General features: G+C 54.6%; 1 protein-coding gene across 1 annotated transcript in view; it reads left to right on the top strand.

Moving 5' to 3' along the window:
* GRIN3B (glutamate ionotropic receptor NMDA type subunit 3B) overlaps window positions 1-18,484 on the top strand; it is a 115,138-nt gene that overhangs the window by 34,518 nt on the left and 62,136 nt on the right. Inside the window, exon 2 of the mRNA XM_078670534.1 lies at window positions 14,976-15,571. Coding sequence (XP_078526660.1) covers window positions 14,976-15,571 — 596 coding nt within the window. The remainder of the gene's footprint in view (window positions 1-14,975; window positions 15,572-18,484) is intronic.

Here is an 18,484-nt window from a genome sequence, read left to right as displayed (position 1 = left end):
GACTTATAATGGTACACCTGTAGCCAATTGTGGATGTACCAAAGTACTCACCACACCAAGTTAGGGAGGAAGTACAGAGACGGGGGTCCTGGTTAGCAGGATCCCAGGCAGACGTATGTCAACACACACTGACACCAGGCAAAGAGTGGGGGTAACCATGAAAGCAGCACCTACTTTCCTACATTGATGAACTGTTTGAACGAAGAAAACCAAAGATAAATATCCTTTGTTGTCCCAGCTGTGTGGTCACTTTAATCAGGAATTGATTTTGCGCAGAAGAGACAGAGGGCATGTCTACATCCGAGCCGAGCTGTCGGTGGGACCTCTGGGTGCGAGGGTCCCTGCGGATAGGTCTCGGCTGCTCGCGGAGTGTGGCCGGGCACAGCTTTGGGCTGCAGTTCATGTGGTTGTTGGCAGTTCCGGACTGGCTACCGGGCAGTTGTGTGTGCTGCCGAGCTAGGGGCTAATTTCTCTGTGGGTGGGGCTTATTGTGTTGACGGGGGACCTGCGTGCGATTTGAAATAAAAAAAAAGCTAAACGAATTTCGCTTTGCACACGCAGGTCCCCATCAACGAAATTAGCCTCCACCACGGCAGCACACACAACTGCCCGGTAGCCAGTCCGGCCCTGGTTGTTGGAGGAACCGTGAAGATTGATCTGATGATCGAAGCCCGCCTAGATGAGGTTATTTATCTGCGTAAGTGGCGTTGGCGTCCATGACGTCGCTAATGTCGTGGTCCAGGGATGGGGCGAGGGTAGCGGGGACGGATGTGGTGCCACCTGGAGTCATTTTTGTTTGGTCTGGGTCGAGCCTGAGCTCCTTGGCACGCACGGGTACATCTCCATTACCCAATTGTTTTTGTGCTCAGTGAGGAGAGGATGAATGAGGCCGCTAATGGGCTGAGATCCTTCAGCCAACCGACAGCAGAGCGAGAGGATTGTGCCAATTAGATGTCCTGCTTCCTGATCGATTATCGATAGCAGCAGTGGGATCGATTCAGAGCCAAGGTCTGGGATCCATTGATCCGAGTGCTGCGGCCCATGGAGTCCGAGGGCGCCTTGAAGGCTGGTAGTCTGAGGACGGGGAGCCTCAGGGGTGACTTATAGGTTTTATGTGCAGTCACCTCAGATATAAGGAACATTATCTGTTGTGAGTGGTGCTAGCACCAGCTCTCACAGGCTGCAATGACAGGCATGTAGTCCTAGTTTAAGTGGACTCCCACGGGTGGCATAAAAAAGCAGGCCCTGAGCAGGGGAAGGCAGGACAATAGTTTTCCTGTCACAGGGAGGTGTGATCACCTCTCAGACATGGTTTAGTGTATTGGGCCGGGGTTGGGGCGCATGCCAGCGCCACCAGACTGCTTTGAAAGGCACATTCTGGTGCCATCAGGTCCTGTGACTGGGAAGGGTGCACCTGAAGCCAGGGCGCAGTTGTTGGTCTAAGGTGCAGTTTGTGAGTCACTTTAGCCTTTGGCTGGTTTTAGCTTCTGGGGGATCCCAGAGAAGTGTTGAGATGTCCAGGTGAGCGCCGGGCATTCTCTGGGTGGACAGGATTTCTTGCAGGGGAGGGGGCCGCAGGTCAGCTGGAGGGCTTCACTTTTACATTCAATAGTTGCTGAGGTGAAGTCGGTGCTGTCTCTCGAGTAGTTGTATCACATGGTGGATGCTTTGAGGGTCATTCAGAGGTGTAAATGACCTTCGCTGTGTGTATGATTTTGGAGACGTGGTCGGCTGTAGCTCCGGGGAGAGGTTCGAGGGTCGTTTTCAGGTGCACAACTGCGCTCTACACTACTCCTCTCTGCACCACTGCTCTCTGCACCACTGCTCTCTACGCCACTGCATTCTACACCACTTTACTCAAAACCAATGCACTCTACACCACTGCCCTCTGTGCAAATCTACTCTGCACAACTGTTCTGTACAACACTTTACGCCACTGCACTCTACGTCATTCACTTCTACTCTGCACCACTAAACACCACTGCACTCTACAACAGTCCACTCAGCAACACTGCAATCTACGACACTGCACTCTTTGACACTGCACTCTTTGACACTGCGCTCTATGACACTGCGCTCTATGACACTGCGCTCTATGACACTGCGCTCTATGACACTGCGCTCTATGACACTGCGCTCTATGACACTGCGCTCTGACACTGCGCTCTATGACACTGCGCTCTGCGACACTGCGCTCTGCGACACTGCGCTCTGCGACACCGCGCTCTGCAACACCGCACTCTGCGACACTGCACTCTGCGACACTGCACTCTGCGACACTGCACTCTCCGACAGACCACTCTGCAACACTGCACTCTACTCTGCACCACTCTACACCACTGCACTCTACGACACTGCACTCTACGACACTGCACTCTACGACACTGCACTCTACGACACTGCACTCTACGACACTGCACTCTACGACACTGCACTCTACGACACTGCACTCTACGACACTGCACTCTACGACAGACCACTCTGCAACACTGCACTCTACTCTGCACCACGCTACACCAGTGCACTCTACGCCACTACACTCTACGCCACTACACTCTGCATCACTCCACTCTGACACTGCACGCTACTCCAATCCACTGTAATCTACGCCACTGCACTCTACTCTGAAACAATTACTGTACGCCACTGCACTCCATTACACTCTGTGCCACTGCAGTCTACCCTAAGCCCCTCCACTGTATTCTGCGTCACTGAAGGGGCTTCTTTAGAGTGGGTGGGTGAGCCCCCCCCCCCCCCCCCCCAGCAGAGAGAGGCTCTTATGATAACTGAACCCCTGGGCTGTGATATTCACCTGGCCCTGGGTGCCCAGCTGTGCTCGCCCTCGTCTTCTGCATGCCCTGGGCATGGATGCCTTGGCACGAGGCTCTGCCAGGTGTTAGGCACCACCCCCTTGGCTGTGAGCCCAGGGTAGGAAGATAGGTCTGGGACCTGGGGGTGGGGCTTGTAGTGCCAGCTGTTGAAGGCATGACAGGTGTGAGACGATCAGGCAGTATCCCCCGGCGTGCCCTCTCCGAGGCTGGCATCTCACCAGCCTGGCATCGTCTCACAGGCCACGGGGATACCGGCCTCTGCCCCAGCCCTACCGTTCTTTCACAGGCACGGCTCAGAAGCCAGGGTTGCATTCTCGGCCATGGATGAAGGGTTGAATACTCGCCCCAGAAAGAATGACTGATTGCTCGCGGAAGGATGGATGGATGGATGGATGGATGGATGGATGGATGAAGGGTTGAGTGCTGGTCCGTGGGTGAAGCTTGCACATTCCCCCTGGTCACTTCCATCGCTCTGCCCTGCGCCCCCACCTTCCGGTGATCACTGTAAGCCCCCCCCCCCCCCGCCGCCCCCACCACGGATCCTGTTCAAAACGCTCCATTATTTCTTAAATGAAAAACTGAAAATGTGTCTGAAGATTGGAGTCGGCGGCGGCTCCCGGGGGAGCTGCAGAAAGGGGGCTTCTGGGGGCTCCGGGCTGCATCAGATAACACGTGTCGTGCGGTGTGTGTTCGAGAGCAGACTCCTTAACGAGAGGTGGGCCCGGGGGGCTGCTGGTGGGATCAGTATGCAGCGCCAGGCCTGTGTCTCGAGCTCCAGACGGCAATGGCAACGCATGCCACTGCGCTGCTGCTGCTGCCTTTTATAGCGCTTTATACCTCTGGCGAGGCACGGTAGCGCTGTGTGCGCCAGACCTGCATGGATTGCAACAATATACATGCATGGCAAAGCGCTGCGCTGCATTCTAGCTGCACCCGTATAGCGCTTCATATCACTTTATGATAGCCGAGGAGCTAGTCTAGAACGGTGTCTTCTGTTCTGCGGTTTCACCCTCATGAAGCATTGACGCAGAGCGCCTTGAAGCCGCAGCGCCTGGTTATAGAGACACAGGGTCATTCCACAGGGTCTATTGTGTGTCTCTGTCTCAAACCCGTGTTTCACTTCATTCCCCCCCCCACCACACACATTTTATACACCCACGGGCGGTGCTGACGAAACGCCACGGGCTCCACTAGGGACCATTCAGGTGTGAAACGCGTCGACCTAAAAACTAAAACCAACAAGCATTTACAATGCAACGGTTTCGCCTTCGGAAAAGTTAGAGCTATTGGCATTGTAAATGACAAATTGTTTATTTATGTGTTGGTTTTGAAAACAGATAAATAAATGGCATTGTCATTTACAATGCCAATAGCTTACTCTGTCGCAAATGCGAGACGTATTGCATTTGCACCCCCACCCCCACACAAGAGCCCCCCCACACACACACACACAAGAGCCCCCACACACACCACACAAGAGCCCCCCCACACACACACACACAAGAGGCCCACACACACACCACACAAGAGCCCCCCACACACACCACACAAGAGCCCCCCCACACACACACGCAAGAGCCCCCACACACACACACACACGAGCCCCCCACACACACACGAGCCCCCCACACACGCAAGAGCCCCCCACACACGCAAGAGCCCCCCCCACACACGCAAGAGCCCTCCCACACACACACACGCAAGAGCCCCCCCCCACACACACACGAGCCCCCCCCACACACACACGCAAGAGCCCCCCACACACACAAGCAAGAGCCCCCCACACACACAAGCAAGAGCCCCCCCACACACACACGCAAGAGCCGAGCCCCCCACACACACGCAAGAGCCCCCCACACACACGCAAGAGCCCCCCACACACACGCAAGAGCCCCCCACACACACGCAAGAGCCCCCCACACACACGCAAGAGCCCCCCACACACACGCAAGAGCCCCCCACACACACGCAAGAGTCCCCCACACACACACACGCAAGAGCCCCCCACACACACACGCAAGAGCCCAACACACACAAGAGCCCCCCCCACACACAAGAGCCCCCCCACACACAAAAGCCCCCCCACACACAAGAGCCCCCCCACACACAAGAGCCCCCCCACACACACACACACAAGAGCCCCCCACACACACGCAAAGAGCCCCCACACACACGCAAAGAGCCCCACACAGAGGTCAGGGGTGGCACAGAAGCAGAGTTTCACCAGCTGAGGCTCGCATGAAGCCTCTAGCATGAAATAGAGGGAGGGTAAGGGAGAACTGATGAAAGAGAGGAGGAAAACGAGCGTGAAGGGAGAGCTGCGTACGTGGGGGGGGTCGAACTTGGCCAGAGGTGGAGGAGGTGTACCCCAGACTCGAGGGAGTGTGTAAAGCTGCAGCAGCGCTCTGCGCATTAGAGGCCCTACCGATAATGGACCGATGGAGCGAGTGTGGGACTGAGGACCCTGGGTGGGGGGTGAGAGTGATGGAGGGTCGAGCTTGGCCAAAGGAGGAGGAGGCGAGTACCCCAGACACAGGGGTGAGCGAGATGCAGGATATGGGTCATTCTAAATTATGTAGAAAGGGGGATTTCATTGGCCACTGGGGCTGTGAGGAACGAGGAAATGTTGCTGCAATATGCACTGCAGCCACCAAAGCGGCCCAACCCGCTGGCATCGCTATAGTCGGAGGCTCAAGGCCGAGCAACCGTAATGCTGATACATTAATACCCTATGGGCCTCCTCTGTCCACCAGTGACTGCGGGATCATAGCACTCGTTAAACCTTTCCTGGACACACTGGCCCGGCTGTCAGCCTATGCACCACTCCTCCCAACCGTCATCAGTCAAGACTCAGGCCTAAAGACTCTCGGGAAGATTTTTGACAAACTGCGAATGGTCACGTACCCGCAGGACATGGTATCCCTCGGTGCCCCCACCGGGGATGTCCACGCTCTGCCCGGCTCCCATGGCTCCCTCCCCGGGCTGGGCTGAGGACGGCGCTGCTCCGGGGCTCCGCTGTGGGACGTGGCACTGTCCGCAAAGGTAGGGCAGCACCGGGTAGGACACTGCACAGTGTGACGAGACAGCGACCCCTGCAGGGCATGAGGGGCGCCACCGCTACAGCAGCAGATGGCGTCTCGCTGGTTCTTTTCGCATAGCAAAGTCTCCGGACCATAGAGAAGCCGTGATGGACAGGGCAGATTACGACGTGACGACGTACACACCAAGGAAACGGAGGAATAAAACAGCGTCCTACTCAGAGTTCTAATAAACAACTAGAATGCTAACTTTAGTCAACGATGCGGGAGGGCATGAAGTTCAGGCTGATGAACAAAACGACGTTAGAACACTCAGCATTTTACATTGAAAGCGTTTTTACCACGTACAGAAACTCGAAAGTTTGAAACCGGCATCCAGGAGCGGCCGCGTCCGCTGGTTCAAGACGGCACTGCGGAGCTTCGCAAGTAAGCTACTGCCCGGCCGCCATCTTCGGAGGAATGAAAAAAAAAACCTTGGAGGAAAAAAAAAACAACCGCCCACCGCCGCAATGATGTTGTTAAAGGGGCGGAGAGTGAAAAAAATCGCCGGAACGCCCACGAATCTGCTCGGACAATGACTGACGCATCTCTGTTCCAATGGCTAGCCTCCATTTATGGAGCTAGCCAATGGAACAGAGAAGCGGGTTAAAGCCCCATACTGAGTCTCAAAAGATTTCGCCTGCGCGAACACTGCTGCGCAGTGGACGCCAGGCGAAACCTAAAAACCCACCACTCACTAAAAAACATAATAAAAAGGCACACTCCCTCTTCGTTGACGATAGGGAGGTGTTATTTTTCACCTGTTTCTAACGTCGCCGGACAGACCCAAGAATAAATACTTTGGAAGGTACCCACATGGTGTTTTAACACCCACGACCCCCACACACCCACACTCGCCACTGCAGCGTTCCTCAAAGAGCCCTCTCGCGGGGCCCGTGGGGACTGCAGCGCCACCCGCACGAGGAGCAACGCCCGATGATGAAGCAAGACACCCGCACGAGGAGCAACGCCCTATGATGAAGCAAGACGCCCGCACGGGTGTGTGAGGGCCACCCTCCAATTAGGAGGGATTCCCTGGCTGTCTCCAACCTTCCACCGCGCATGTAGTTCAGCACCGCTTTATCCACACCATGCGCCACCGACGAGGCGGCCTCCTCCATTAGAAACCGTGGCCCTCCAGTGATTTACACAGATTATGTTGGGAGCACGGGTAATGGACCTTTTTCCCCCATTAGCTCCCCGCCCCCCTTCGTGTGCATGAGTTGTCTGCTTCACAAAGCCAGAACATATCAATAACAAATTGACAATATGATGTAAAGCATTTTTCTAGACCGCCCCCAACCTCATCCACGTAGACAGAGTTTACTGACTTGCTACACTCGCTCTGTGGCTTTTTCTGAACTTACACCAGAGATCGAGGGGGCATTTGTGCTGCATACCTCCCCCCGCCCCCATTTCCATTCAGTTCCTCTGACCCTCCACCCCTAAAGGCGATGGGCCCTCACCCTGTGCTCTAGAACCTGAAATCTGGGCTGAGGCCCCAGCCTGGGGCTCACCGGTCCCTCCTTCGAGCTGAGGGCCAGCCTCAGCCTCAGCCCTGGCCCCTGCTGGGGGCCACAGGTCCCTCCTTCGATCTGAGGGCCAGCCTCAGTCCTGGCCCCTGCTGAGGGCCACAGGTCCCTCCTTCCAGCTGAGGGCCAGCCTCAGTCCTGGCCCCTGCTGGGTGTCTCTGGGCCCCCTCATCCTGCCACATATCCTCCTCTGCTCTCGATTTATTCGTCATTGGACGGCTCATGGCTCCGGTGCCACCTTGAATCCCAGCGCTGCCGCAGACTATCCGTCATGTGCTGCCGCTCAAGGCCTTGAGGGCATATATTGTAAGTGGCGTCTCGCGGACACTTCGCTCACAGTGTTTCTACCGCCTAAAAGAGGGCAAGGTGGTGGGTGGTCCAGCGCTGTGGCTGGCAGAGTTACGAGCATTTGTATAGCGTCTTAGGACAGGGTATTATGTAGCGCCGAAGCAGCTTTGTAGCATATTCAGGTGTGAACAGTGTTCCCAGAGGTGTGGCGCGTGCGGGAGGTGGTCCCAGAGGTGAGGCGCCACGTGTGCGAGAGGTGGTCCTAGAGGTGAGGTGCCACGTGTGCGAGAGGTGGTCCTAGAGGTGAGGTGCTCCCAGACGTAAGGTGAGGCGCGTGCAAGAGGTGGCCCCAGAGGTGAGGTGCCGCGCATGCGGCCCCAGAGATGAGGTGCCACGCGTGCGGGAGGTGAGGCGCCGCGCGTGCAAGAGGTGAGGCGCCGCACGAGAGGTGAGGCGCGTGCGAGAGGTGCCGCGCCACGCATGTGAGAGGTGGTCCCAGAGGTGAGGTGCCACGTGTGCGAGAGGTGGTCCCAGAGGTGAGGTGCCACGTGTGCGAGAGGTGGTCCCAGAGGTGAGGTGCCACGTGTGCGAGAGGTGGTACCAGAGGTAAGGTGCGTGCGAGAGGTGGTCCCAGAGGTGAGGTGCCGTGCGTGCAAGAGGTGCCACAGGTGCCACGCGTGCGAGAGGTGGTCCCAGAGATGAGGTGCCACGCGTGCGAGAGGTGGTCCCAGAGGTGAGGTGCCACGCATGTGAGAGGTGGTCCCAGAGGTGAGGTGCAACGCGTGCGAGAGGTGGTACCAGAGGTGAGGTGCCACGTGTGCGAGAGGTGGTCCCAGAGGTGAGGTGCCACGTGTGCGAGAGGTGGTCCCAGAGGTGAGGTGCCACGTGTGCGAGAGGTGGTACCAGAGGTAAGGTGCGTGCGAGAGGTGGTCCCAGAGGTGAGGTGCCGTGCGTGCAAGAGGTGCCACAGGTGCCACGCGTGCGAGAGGTGGTCCCAGAGATGAGGTGCCACGCGTGCGAGAGGTGGTCCCAGAGATGAGGTGCCACGCGTGCGAGAGGTGGTACCAGAGGTGAGGTGCCACGTGTGCGAGAGGTGGTCCCAGAGGTGAGGTGCCACGTGTGCGAGAGGTGGTCCCAGAGGTGAGGTGCCACGTGTGCGAGAGGTGGTACCAGAGGTAAGGTGCGTGCGAGAGGTGGTCCCAGAGGTGAGGTGCCGTGCGTGCAAGAGGTGCCACAGGTGCCACGCGTGCGAGAGGTGGTCCCAGAGATGAGGTGCCACGCGTGCGACAGGTGGTCCCAGAGATGAGGGGCCACGCGTGCGAGAGGTGGTCCCAGAGGTGAGGTGCCACGTGTGCGAGAGGTGGTCCCAGAGGTGAGGTGCCACGTGTGCGAGAGGTGGTACCAGAGGTAAGGTGCGTGCGAGAGGTGGTCCCAGAGGTGAGGTGCCGTGCGTGCAAGAGGTGCCACAGGTGCCACGCATGCGAGATGGTCCCAGAGATGAGGTGCCACGCGTGCGAGAGGTGGTCCCAGAGATGAGGTGCCACGCGTGCGTGATGTGGTCCCAGAGGTGAGGTGCCGCGCGTGCGGGATGTGGTCCCAGAGGTGAGGTGAGGCGCGTGCGGTCCCGTGGTCCCAGAGGCGAGGCGAGGCGCGTGGCGGTCCGAGAGGAGAGGCGAGGCGCGGCGCGGGGCGGTCCGAGAGGTGAGGCACGGCGCGTGGCGGTCCGAGAGGCGAGGCGCGTGGCGGTCCGAGAGGCGCGGCGCGGTCCGCGAGGCGCGGCGCGGTCCCAGAGGCGAGGCGCGGCGCGTGGCGGTCCCAGAGGCGAGGCGCGGCGCGTGGCGGTCCCAGAGGCGAGGCGCGTGGCGGTCCCAGAGGCGAGGCGCGTGCAAGAGGTGAGGCGCGTGCGAGAGGTGGTCCCAGAGGTGAGGTGGTCCCAGAGGTGAGGCGCGTGTGAGAGGTGGTCCCAGAGGTGAGGCGCGTGCGAGAGGTGGTCCCAGAGGTGAGGTGGTCCCAGAGGTGAGGCGCGTGCGAGAGGTGAGGCGCATGCAAGAGGTGAGGCACCGCGCGTGCGAGAGGTGAGGCGCATGCAAGAGGTGAGGCACCGCGCGTGCGAGAGGTGAGGCGCATGCAAGAGGTGAGGCGCCGCGCGTGCGAGAGGTGGTCCCAGAGGTGAGGTGAGGCGCGTGCGAGAGGTGGTCCCAGAGGTGAGGCGCATGCAAGAGGTGAGATGCCGCGTGTGCAAGAGGTGGTCCCAGAGGGAGGTGCTCGGGTGAGATGGTGGTCTCAGAGGTAGGTGCTCGGGTGAGATGGTGGTCTCAGAGGTAGGTGCTCGGGTGAGATGGTGGTCCCAGAGGTAGGTGCTCGGGTGAGTTGGTGGTCCCAGAGGTAGGTGCTCGGGTGAGATGGTGGTCCCAGAGGGAGGTGCTCGGGTGAGATGGTGGTCCCAGAGGTAGGTGCTCTGGTGAGATGGTGGTCTCAGAGGTAGGTGCTCGGGTGAGATGGTGGTCCCAGAGGGAGGTGCTCGGGTGAGATGGTGGTCTCAGAGGTAGGTGCTCGGGTGAGATGGTGGTCTCAGAGGTAGGTGCTCGGGTGAGATGGTGGTCCCAGAGGTAGGTGCTCGGGTGAGTTGGTGGTCCCAGAGGTAGGTGCTCGGGTGAGATGGTGGTCCCAGAGGGAGGTGCTCGGGTGAGATGGTGGTCCCAGAGGTAGGTGCTCGGGTGAGATGGTGGTCTCAGAGGTTGGTGCTCGGGTGAGATGGTCTCAGAGGGAGGTGCTCGGGTGAGATGGTGGTCTCAGAGGTAGGTGCTCGGGTGAGATGGTGGTCTCAGAGGTAGGTGCTCGGGTGAGATGGTGGTCTCAGAGGTAGGTGCTCGGGTGAGATGGTGGTCCCAGAGGTAGGTGCTCGGGTGAGTTGGTGGTCCCAGAGGTAGGTGCTCAGGTGAAGGGTTCTCATAGTAAGGGGGGCAGGTTAAGAAATTCCCAGAGGATGGGCCCATGTGAGGGAAATCCCAGAGGTAGGTACCTGGGTGAGAGGGTCCCAAAGGGAGGTGCCGGGTGAGGGGTTCCCAAAGGGAGGGCCCATGTGAGGGGAGTCACAGGGGTAGGTGCCCGGGTGAAATGGGGGTCCTAAAGGGAAGTGCTTGGTGAGGGAGTACCGGAGGTTAGTGCCTGGGTGGGGGGGCAAAGGCTGAGTTCCTTAATAAGGTTATGGAACCCCAAGGTAACTACCACTCTCCTTCTCATGTACACCAAGGATATGTTATTCCTTATTATTATGGTTGCTGGTTTTATGGTATTTATTTTTTAACGTTTCCGTCTGTATTTATCCATATTTCGTTTCTGGCCACATTATCAGTATCTGTACATATGCCTTTCGAGGGTTTTAAACAAATACAGTTGTAACTTGTATATTTCCACATTTATTTATCTGATAAATGTGCCATCAGACTTTGATGTCTGTCTTGCGCAGCAAGCCTGGTTATTTGTATTTTTACACTGATAAAAATACATAAAAAATAAATGGAAGCAGGAAACCCACTGTTTTCTGTCTGTATTTATCTGTAGAAATCTGTAAAAACAGAAAACTGGTGGTCTTCCTTATAATACATGGTCACACCATCACCTCTCCACAAACTACTTAAATCCTTGGTAACTAGCACTTTGAAGTAAGAGAAAGATCATGCAGAATAAAAATAGAATCTCCAGTGCAAAGAAAATCACTTCAAAAGAGCTGTTGGGTATTAGAATTGGTTTAATACAAGTCAGGTTTTTCAAAACAAGTTTCAGTAGCTTGGAATGTGTAGAAACAATCAGAAAGAGTCTAACTTTCCTATAATTGCCCAAAGAGTGCAAAAAATAACCGTGATGCCATAAATATCTCCTTTCTGCTTGTCACTGCACAGCTAGAAAAAGAAAGCAGTAAAGAAAAGCCTCATATTGGTTTTCCTTTCTTTATGCAGCTGTTTTATTACACTCTGTGTCTTGACCTGTATTTGCCCTCAGCTGCAGGCATTGTGATATCAGAACTCAGCTGTAATAAGTCATTACAGCTGAGGTCTGATGTCTTTTCTTGGGTGTGCTACAAGTTGCCTATTATAAAGACATTAGAGATGGGCTTTTAATAGGTGAACTTCCGAATCCATGAATTATATGAGCATTTGTGCACTAGGCAGTGTCTTGAAATGGAATCTCTGGCGCTTGACTTTGAATGCAAGACGATGATGGTTTTATGGTCGACGCCGCCAAGGCGCGCGGGGGGGGGGGGGGGGTGTAGATGTGCAGTGCTGGCCCCTTGGTTTGGTCCAGGAGTCCAGGGAAATATCCTTGCCCTAGTGGTGATGTGACGTTCCTGACCCCCAAGGTGATGGTGCGTGGGGTTGCAGCGTGAGAAACAGACTAACCCTGGACTGTTGGAGCAGAAGGGCCTCTACCAGCCATTATTGGCCCGAGCCGCTTCATTGGAACCCCCAACAGTCTAGTTAACCCTGGGCGAAGCACTACGCTACGCTCGCGTAGTATGCACTACTTCGCACTACGTGAATTGGATGTAGCACAGTGCAAACACGCGTAGCGTAGTGCAGCAGTCATGTTTTGCTTGCTCGCGGTCTTCAACATCAAGTTGGCACCCGCGAGCGAGCAAAGTGACATCCCGGCGGGACTTTTTCCTCGTTCGCGATGAGCAACATCAAGTTGCCGATCGCGAGCGTGGAAAATAAACCTCTCGACGAGATTCTCAACGTGGGGAGGTCAGGTTTCTCATTGCGAGTGGTCGCGTATGCTCGCGATGAGAAACTACCAGTACGCGTTGAGAAAGCTGCTGCTCGAGTAGAAATCTACTTGAGTGGCAGAAAACGACCGCTTGCACAGTGCACTACGCAGTTCGCGTAGCTACGCGTAGCGCTACTACGCAAACTACGCGCAGGGTTAATTCTAGTGTTGTAATACAAATGTATGCGTCACGCAGGATTAGGACCACCGTTTGTTGGTTGTTTGTCTAGGGGCAGAACCTGAGAAGGCCAGTCCTACGGCAGAGGGGGTGGAGCCTGGGGACAACAGAGGACCCATGTCCCTGTACTCACCCGCCACCTACACCGGGCACCAGGAACCTGGCAAAGCCCTGGCAAACAATCACACGACCTGCTGGGGCCCCATGTGAGCCTCTCCCTCGCTGCTCCAGACCGCCTTCTCGGAATCAAAATTTCAATTGTATTTGCTATTATGTTAGTTGGTTCTCGGATAAATAACTTGTGGTGAATGCTTTCTGTTATTGGATGTCTGTAACACAATAATCCTATGCAGATAATTAAAAAAGACAGAATCCCGCCAGGACGGTGCTAACCTCAGGCCTTGGCATTGGAGGGCGCCCTAGACATTGGCACTCAGGCTCCTGTGGTCTGCTTCCTGGCAGGTTGCATGATTCTGTGCACAAGTGTGAATAGTGCAAGACGCCGCCCCGCTGTGGTGCTTCCTATCGGCGAGAAGCCGGATTCTAGGGTAACATTAACTCCTTTAAATGGGCATCTTTCTCTTTTTGCACGGTGTGACGTAAGATGTACTTGGCGTTACATAAAGTGCTGGGCACCTCTGCTTCCTGTGTGGGGTTTTATTTAAACTATTCCATCTTTCTGACTATGAAAGAATTATGTTTTCAAAGAAGTCCCCGGCGCAGACATTAAACGTCATTAAATGTAAAAACTTGTGTGTTACACTATATGTGGTAACAGCCTTCACCCCCACCCCCTTGAATGTGGCCATTCTGCCCCACCCCTGCTACCACTGGAAAGTACTGCGATTGAGTACTTCCGGGGCGCGCCGGAAGCAGCAGTGGGTGAGAGTTCAGGACTGAGCACTTCCGGAGGCAAGTAGAGGGTTGTACCAGACTCAGGACAACACAGTGAGCAGCGGAGTCAAGCTGTGTAGGCCCAGCCACATGAAGCCAGCAGGAACAAGGAGCACCCTGTATTCCAGGGAACACGCGTACTAATGACAGACTCAAAAATAGTGTGCTGATAGAAATTATCTGAAGCACCATCGAGAAACCACAACGTGTGCCATCCATGCGGTCTCAAACAATAAACTTGAGGCACACAGAAGCAACAAGAATATCCCTTTATATTGTCTGCATATTCTAGATTCATGACATTTAGACAACTCAGAACATAAGAAGGTGCTCCTGGTGACGCCGCAGTGCTGCCCCGCGGTGCTAGAGTCAATCACCAACACATTGTGTGAGCCTTGTAAAGAGTTTGAAAATACGATTGAGGTCATGTTAACTGGTTTTTTGGATGTTATCTGACGACATCAGAATTCCATGGCCAAGTTGATTCCAGTTTCTTCTGCCCTGAAGAAGAGCCTGTTTAAATCACTAAAAAGGGTCGAAACGTCGACTTTTTTTGTCTCAACCATTTCATACAATATTGGTCGCTATCAAATCCAGAACGTCTATTCGTCAGGATTCCAATCGAAATGTGCCCCAGTGGTTGCGATTGTCCTATGTACTGTCTGGTCACTGCGTCTGTAATTTATTGGCTCTTTTTCACTTGCACTGTGGCGTCACCAGGAGCACCTTCTCATGGTTTGAACTGTCTAAATGTCATAGACCAGGAATAGGGTGATGGAGAGCTCACTCGCCAATGTGGTTAGACTGCTCTGGCTTCTCTAAAGCCAGGAGGTATTGTGGCTTAGTGTATGGAATGGGTCGTGTAGTGTCAGTAGTAGGGCATTGGTCGATTGCTTCCAGCGTCTCTAGGGCGGGGCGAAGGTCTGGCACCGAGCAGTGCAGACATTCCAGGTTGAAAGAGATGTTTGTCCTGTCTGGAACCAATCGACAGGTCTGGTTCTGACTGTTCAGAAGGCTTGGTCCAGACCAGGGTGACCAGGTGAGAATGCCTCAGGGTTAAGAATGAGATGTATCCCTTGATGGCTGGGTGACGGTGCTGTTATCCACCAGATGGTGGCCACCAGGCGCGTCAAGACCGAGTCTTGATGAGACAAGTGGATTGAGCATCGTTTGATAACCGAGCAGGTGAAGTGTTGATGTCTTGGAGACGGTGATGTCCTCATCCAGAGAGTGGACACTGACCGTCACTTGATAACAGGAGGGACACAATGTTGGGTACTTTGAATATAAATGTTCCATGTATTCAAATGTCGGTCCAAGGTGCCAGGTTGTGTTCTTTCTACATGCGAGATCTGTGTTCTCCCGTCAATTAATATTTACGTTGAGTGCTCCGTTCATGTCTCCGCAGAACCCTTACCACCTCCGTATGGACACGAGGAGCTCGACCGATGCCTTGATGGATGTGCTGGTCAACGTTCTCCAGACCAATGGTTGGGACGAGCTGACGCTGGTTACCTGCTACACCTGGGACACCTCTGGATTATTGGGGTTCTTGACCAGGAACACTGGATTATCCCTGAGGGCTGTCCTCAGCCTTCACCTGCTTGACGAGGCCGGCATCGTCCGCCATCTCCAGGAGCATTTCAGCAGCATAGGGGAGCTGACCAGCCCGCTCCTCTTGTTTGGTTGTGACGCCCAGCGTTCGGGGCTGGTTTTCAGGACCGCCAAGGACTGCGGGTTGACCGTGCAGGAGTTCCACTGGTTGATCGGGTCGCCCCTCAACGTTGAGGAGCTGCAGACCGAAGGCCTGCCCTTGGGCCTGCTGGCCTACGGAGAGGTCAACAGACCTTCCATGGAGCAGTTCATACAAGACGCCATCGGCCTGATCACGCGAGCCATCTCCGCAGCGGTGAACGTCCGGCCCGACCTGGCCCTCATCCAGAACATGGTCAACTGCTACGACAAGCACAAGTGGGGAGAGTCCTCCGGCCGCTACCTCTCTGGGTGAGTGTTATGAGGCAGGGCATGGCTTGCTGTCTCAAATGTGTCTCTATGTTGTTTCACAACTGCGCAGGTGACATCACAGCCACACGTAGACCTGCCCCCCGCACCCACTGATGGTCTTAATGACGTGGTCTCACATAAGTGTCCAGAGATAGCATGACCCCACAACACACATTTCATCACAAAACTCTCAAAATACCTAGGTTTGAGAACCACGAGCACTTGGCGCAAAATGCTAGAAATGGAGTTTAAAATGTAAATTTGCCCTCCACGCCATGGCCAACTCTTTACCAGTTGTTCAAGATTTGGAATTTCCAAAGTTTTTGTTTCTCTGCTGTTGTTGGGAGATTAGCCCATATATACCAACTCTGTCCCTCTGCTCTTGTCCCACGCGGAGCCATGCCACTCTCCTGGTCACCCCCACCCCATGAGGCTTGACTTAGTTCCCCCACCAATGGTATCACCCACCTCCTCTTGTTATGTACAGCCCCTCCTCCAGCAGGGCCCACTGTTGAACCCCAACTAAACATGCCTGCTGTTTTGTGGCTAGATGTGCCCTTTATAAGTCACATTTCCATACATAGATGCAAACATGTCGTCACTCTGGGTTTTTAGTCTCTCTAAATAATGCTGCCCCTGCCAGGGATTGATTGAAATGTTGTGGCAGTGTTTGCAGAGAACGGAGATCTCTGTTCTTTCATTTAAAAGCGCCATGGGCGACGCGGTGTTCCAAAGAGGAAAAATGAAATATTAATTTCAGAGTGCGCAGAAGTCATTGCTACAACACCCTAAGGCGGGAGTGACTGACAGCCTTAACCACCAGTAATGATGAAGCAACACGTGCGCGTGCCTGTGCAGGGACCCTTAGAGATCCTGCCGCTAGAAGGGTAACACCGGGCTTCCATCCTGGCACCGCGCCAGGTGCCCCCCGTCTCATGGAGGTAAGCCTGGCTCCACAGCCTGGGTGTGGCGAGGATGCTTGCACTGCCTCCAGCAGCTTGGTACCCTGTGCCTCTTGCAGAGGGGACACCTCAAGCTGGTCTGGGCCCTCAAGAAGGCTGCCATCTTGGTAGGGTGGGAACATTAGCTCCCCAAGATGGCCTCTACAAGGCAGTCATTGCATGAAAATGTCAACAATGGCTCCACAAGATGGCCTCTACAGGTAGCCATCGCATGAAAATGTAAACAATGGCTCCACAAGATGGCCTCTACAAGGCAGCCATTGCATGAAAATGTCAACAATGGCCATACAAGATGGCCTCTACAGGTAGCCATCGCATGAAAATGTAAACAATGGCTCCACAAGATGGCCTTTACAAGGCAGCCATTGCATGAAAATGTCAACAATGGCTCCACAAGATGGCCTCTACAAGGCAGCCATTGCATGAAAATGTCAACAATGGCCACACAAGATGGCCTCTACAAGGCAGCCATTGCATGAAAATGTCAACAATGGCCATACAAGATGGCCTCTACAAGGTAGCCATTGCATGAAAATGTCAACAATGGCTCCACAAGATGGCCTCTACAAGGCAGCCATCGCGTGAAAATGTCAACAATGGCCATACAAGATGGCCTCTACAAGGTAGCCATTGCATGAAAATGTCAACAATGGCTCCACAAGATGGCCTCTACAAGGCAGCCATCGCGTGAATGTCAACCATGGCCACACAAGATGGCTTCCTTGAGGAGCATGCGATTCTGGGATAGGTGGGCTCCTTAATGTTTACTGAGCTCGGGCCCTCAACAAGGCAGACATCTTGTGAGAGAGTTATGGGTGAAGCTGGAACACAGTGTTTGAGCATTATTCGATAAAAATTGATCTTTTGCTGTCATAGGATTATCCTGAGAGGCCTGAGTGTTGGTGGTCAGTCAACAACCCATCAGAAAATGCTGAAACTTTCTTGCAGAAGTAATCTGGTTTCCAGAGGACTGAACACACATGTATTTGCCTTATGTGGGGCGCGCTTAAATATCATGTTGTGATATCACCACAGATATTCTCCCATTACAAAAATTGTTTGTTTCAGAAGTGTCTTGCTACCAGTGCTTGAGAAGACCTCTTCTGATATTTGCAGCTGGCTACGGGGTCCGAAAGGAATGGTCACTTCTGAGAAGGAGACGGCTTCAAGGCACTGGCTGCTCTTACAGGCAGCGTCAGTTTTAGCGCTGGTGGCACTCGGTGCGACAATAATATGTGGCGCCCCTATAACCCATGACCACTTTCTCAGATTCTCTCACTACCACCGGGAGAAAGTGCCCCCCATCTCTCCAGTCATAAGTTATTGCTAAAACTGCAACCCCTACACAGGTCCGCGCCCGGTGCAGCTGCACCGGTCGCACTGCCCTCAAACTGGCCCTGCTTACATCATAAGGGTTCCTGCGTCCAGCAGGCACCAGAATGACCTCGGCTGGAACTTCTAGCTCTTCTTTGAAGCATCCCTCCTGCGTTATCGGGGTGTGACCGTACACATGCTCTAAAAGAAAGTGGAGGACCCCAGAAACGCGAGCTCATCTGTTGTCAAATTTAGACTGTTGCAGCACAACATACCTGTGCGTGATTTACAATCTCTCGTCTGATGGTTCTTCTTAACCCCTTGGGCGCGGGCGCGATTCTGCGCCTGTGCGGCGTTTTCCGTAGTGGGCGGGTTCATGACGGCCCCCAGCCGTCATCAGCACACGAGCCCCGTGATGAATGACGGCTGGGGGCCGTCATCAGCATTGAAGGGGTTAAGTTGTCTGAGAGGTTGAGGGAGTTGCAATAATAAAACAGTTCAATCTTCGCGAAGCCCATCTGGCGCCACAATAAGACCAGGAATCCGAGGTTGAAGTTAAGTAGTTTTATTACCAATTAATATTCAGTCCAGTATATAAGCATATCAAGAGAATATTAAAATGTGCGGGGATTACAGC

This window comes from Lissotriton helveticus, chromosome 12 (assembly GCF_964261635.1).
Source record: "Lissotriton helveticus chromosome 12, aLisHel1.1, whole genome shotgun sequence".
Taxonomy (NCBI): domain Eukaryota; kingdom Metazoa; phylum Chordata; class Amphibia; order Caudata; family Salamandridae; genus Lissotriton; species Lissotriton helveticus.
This window is presented reverse-complemented; position numbering and strand designations above follow the sequence as displayed.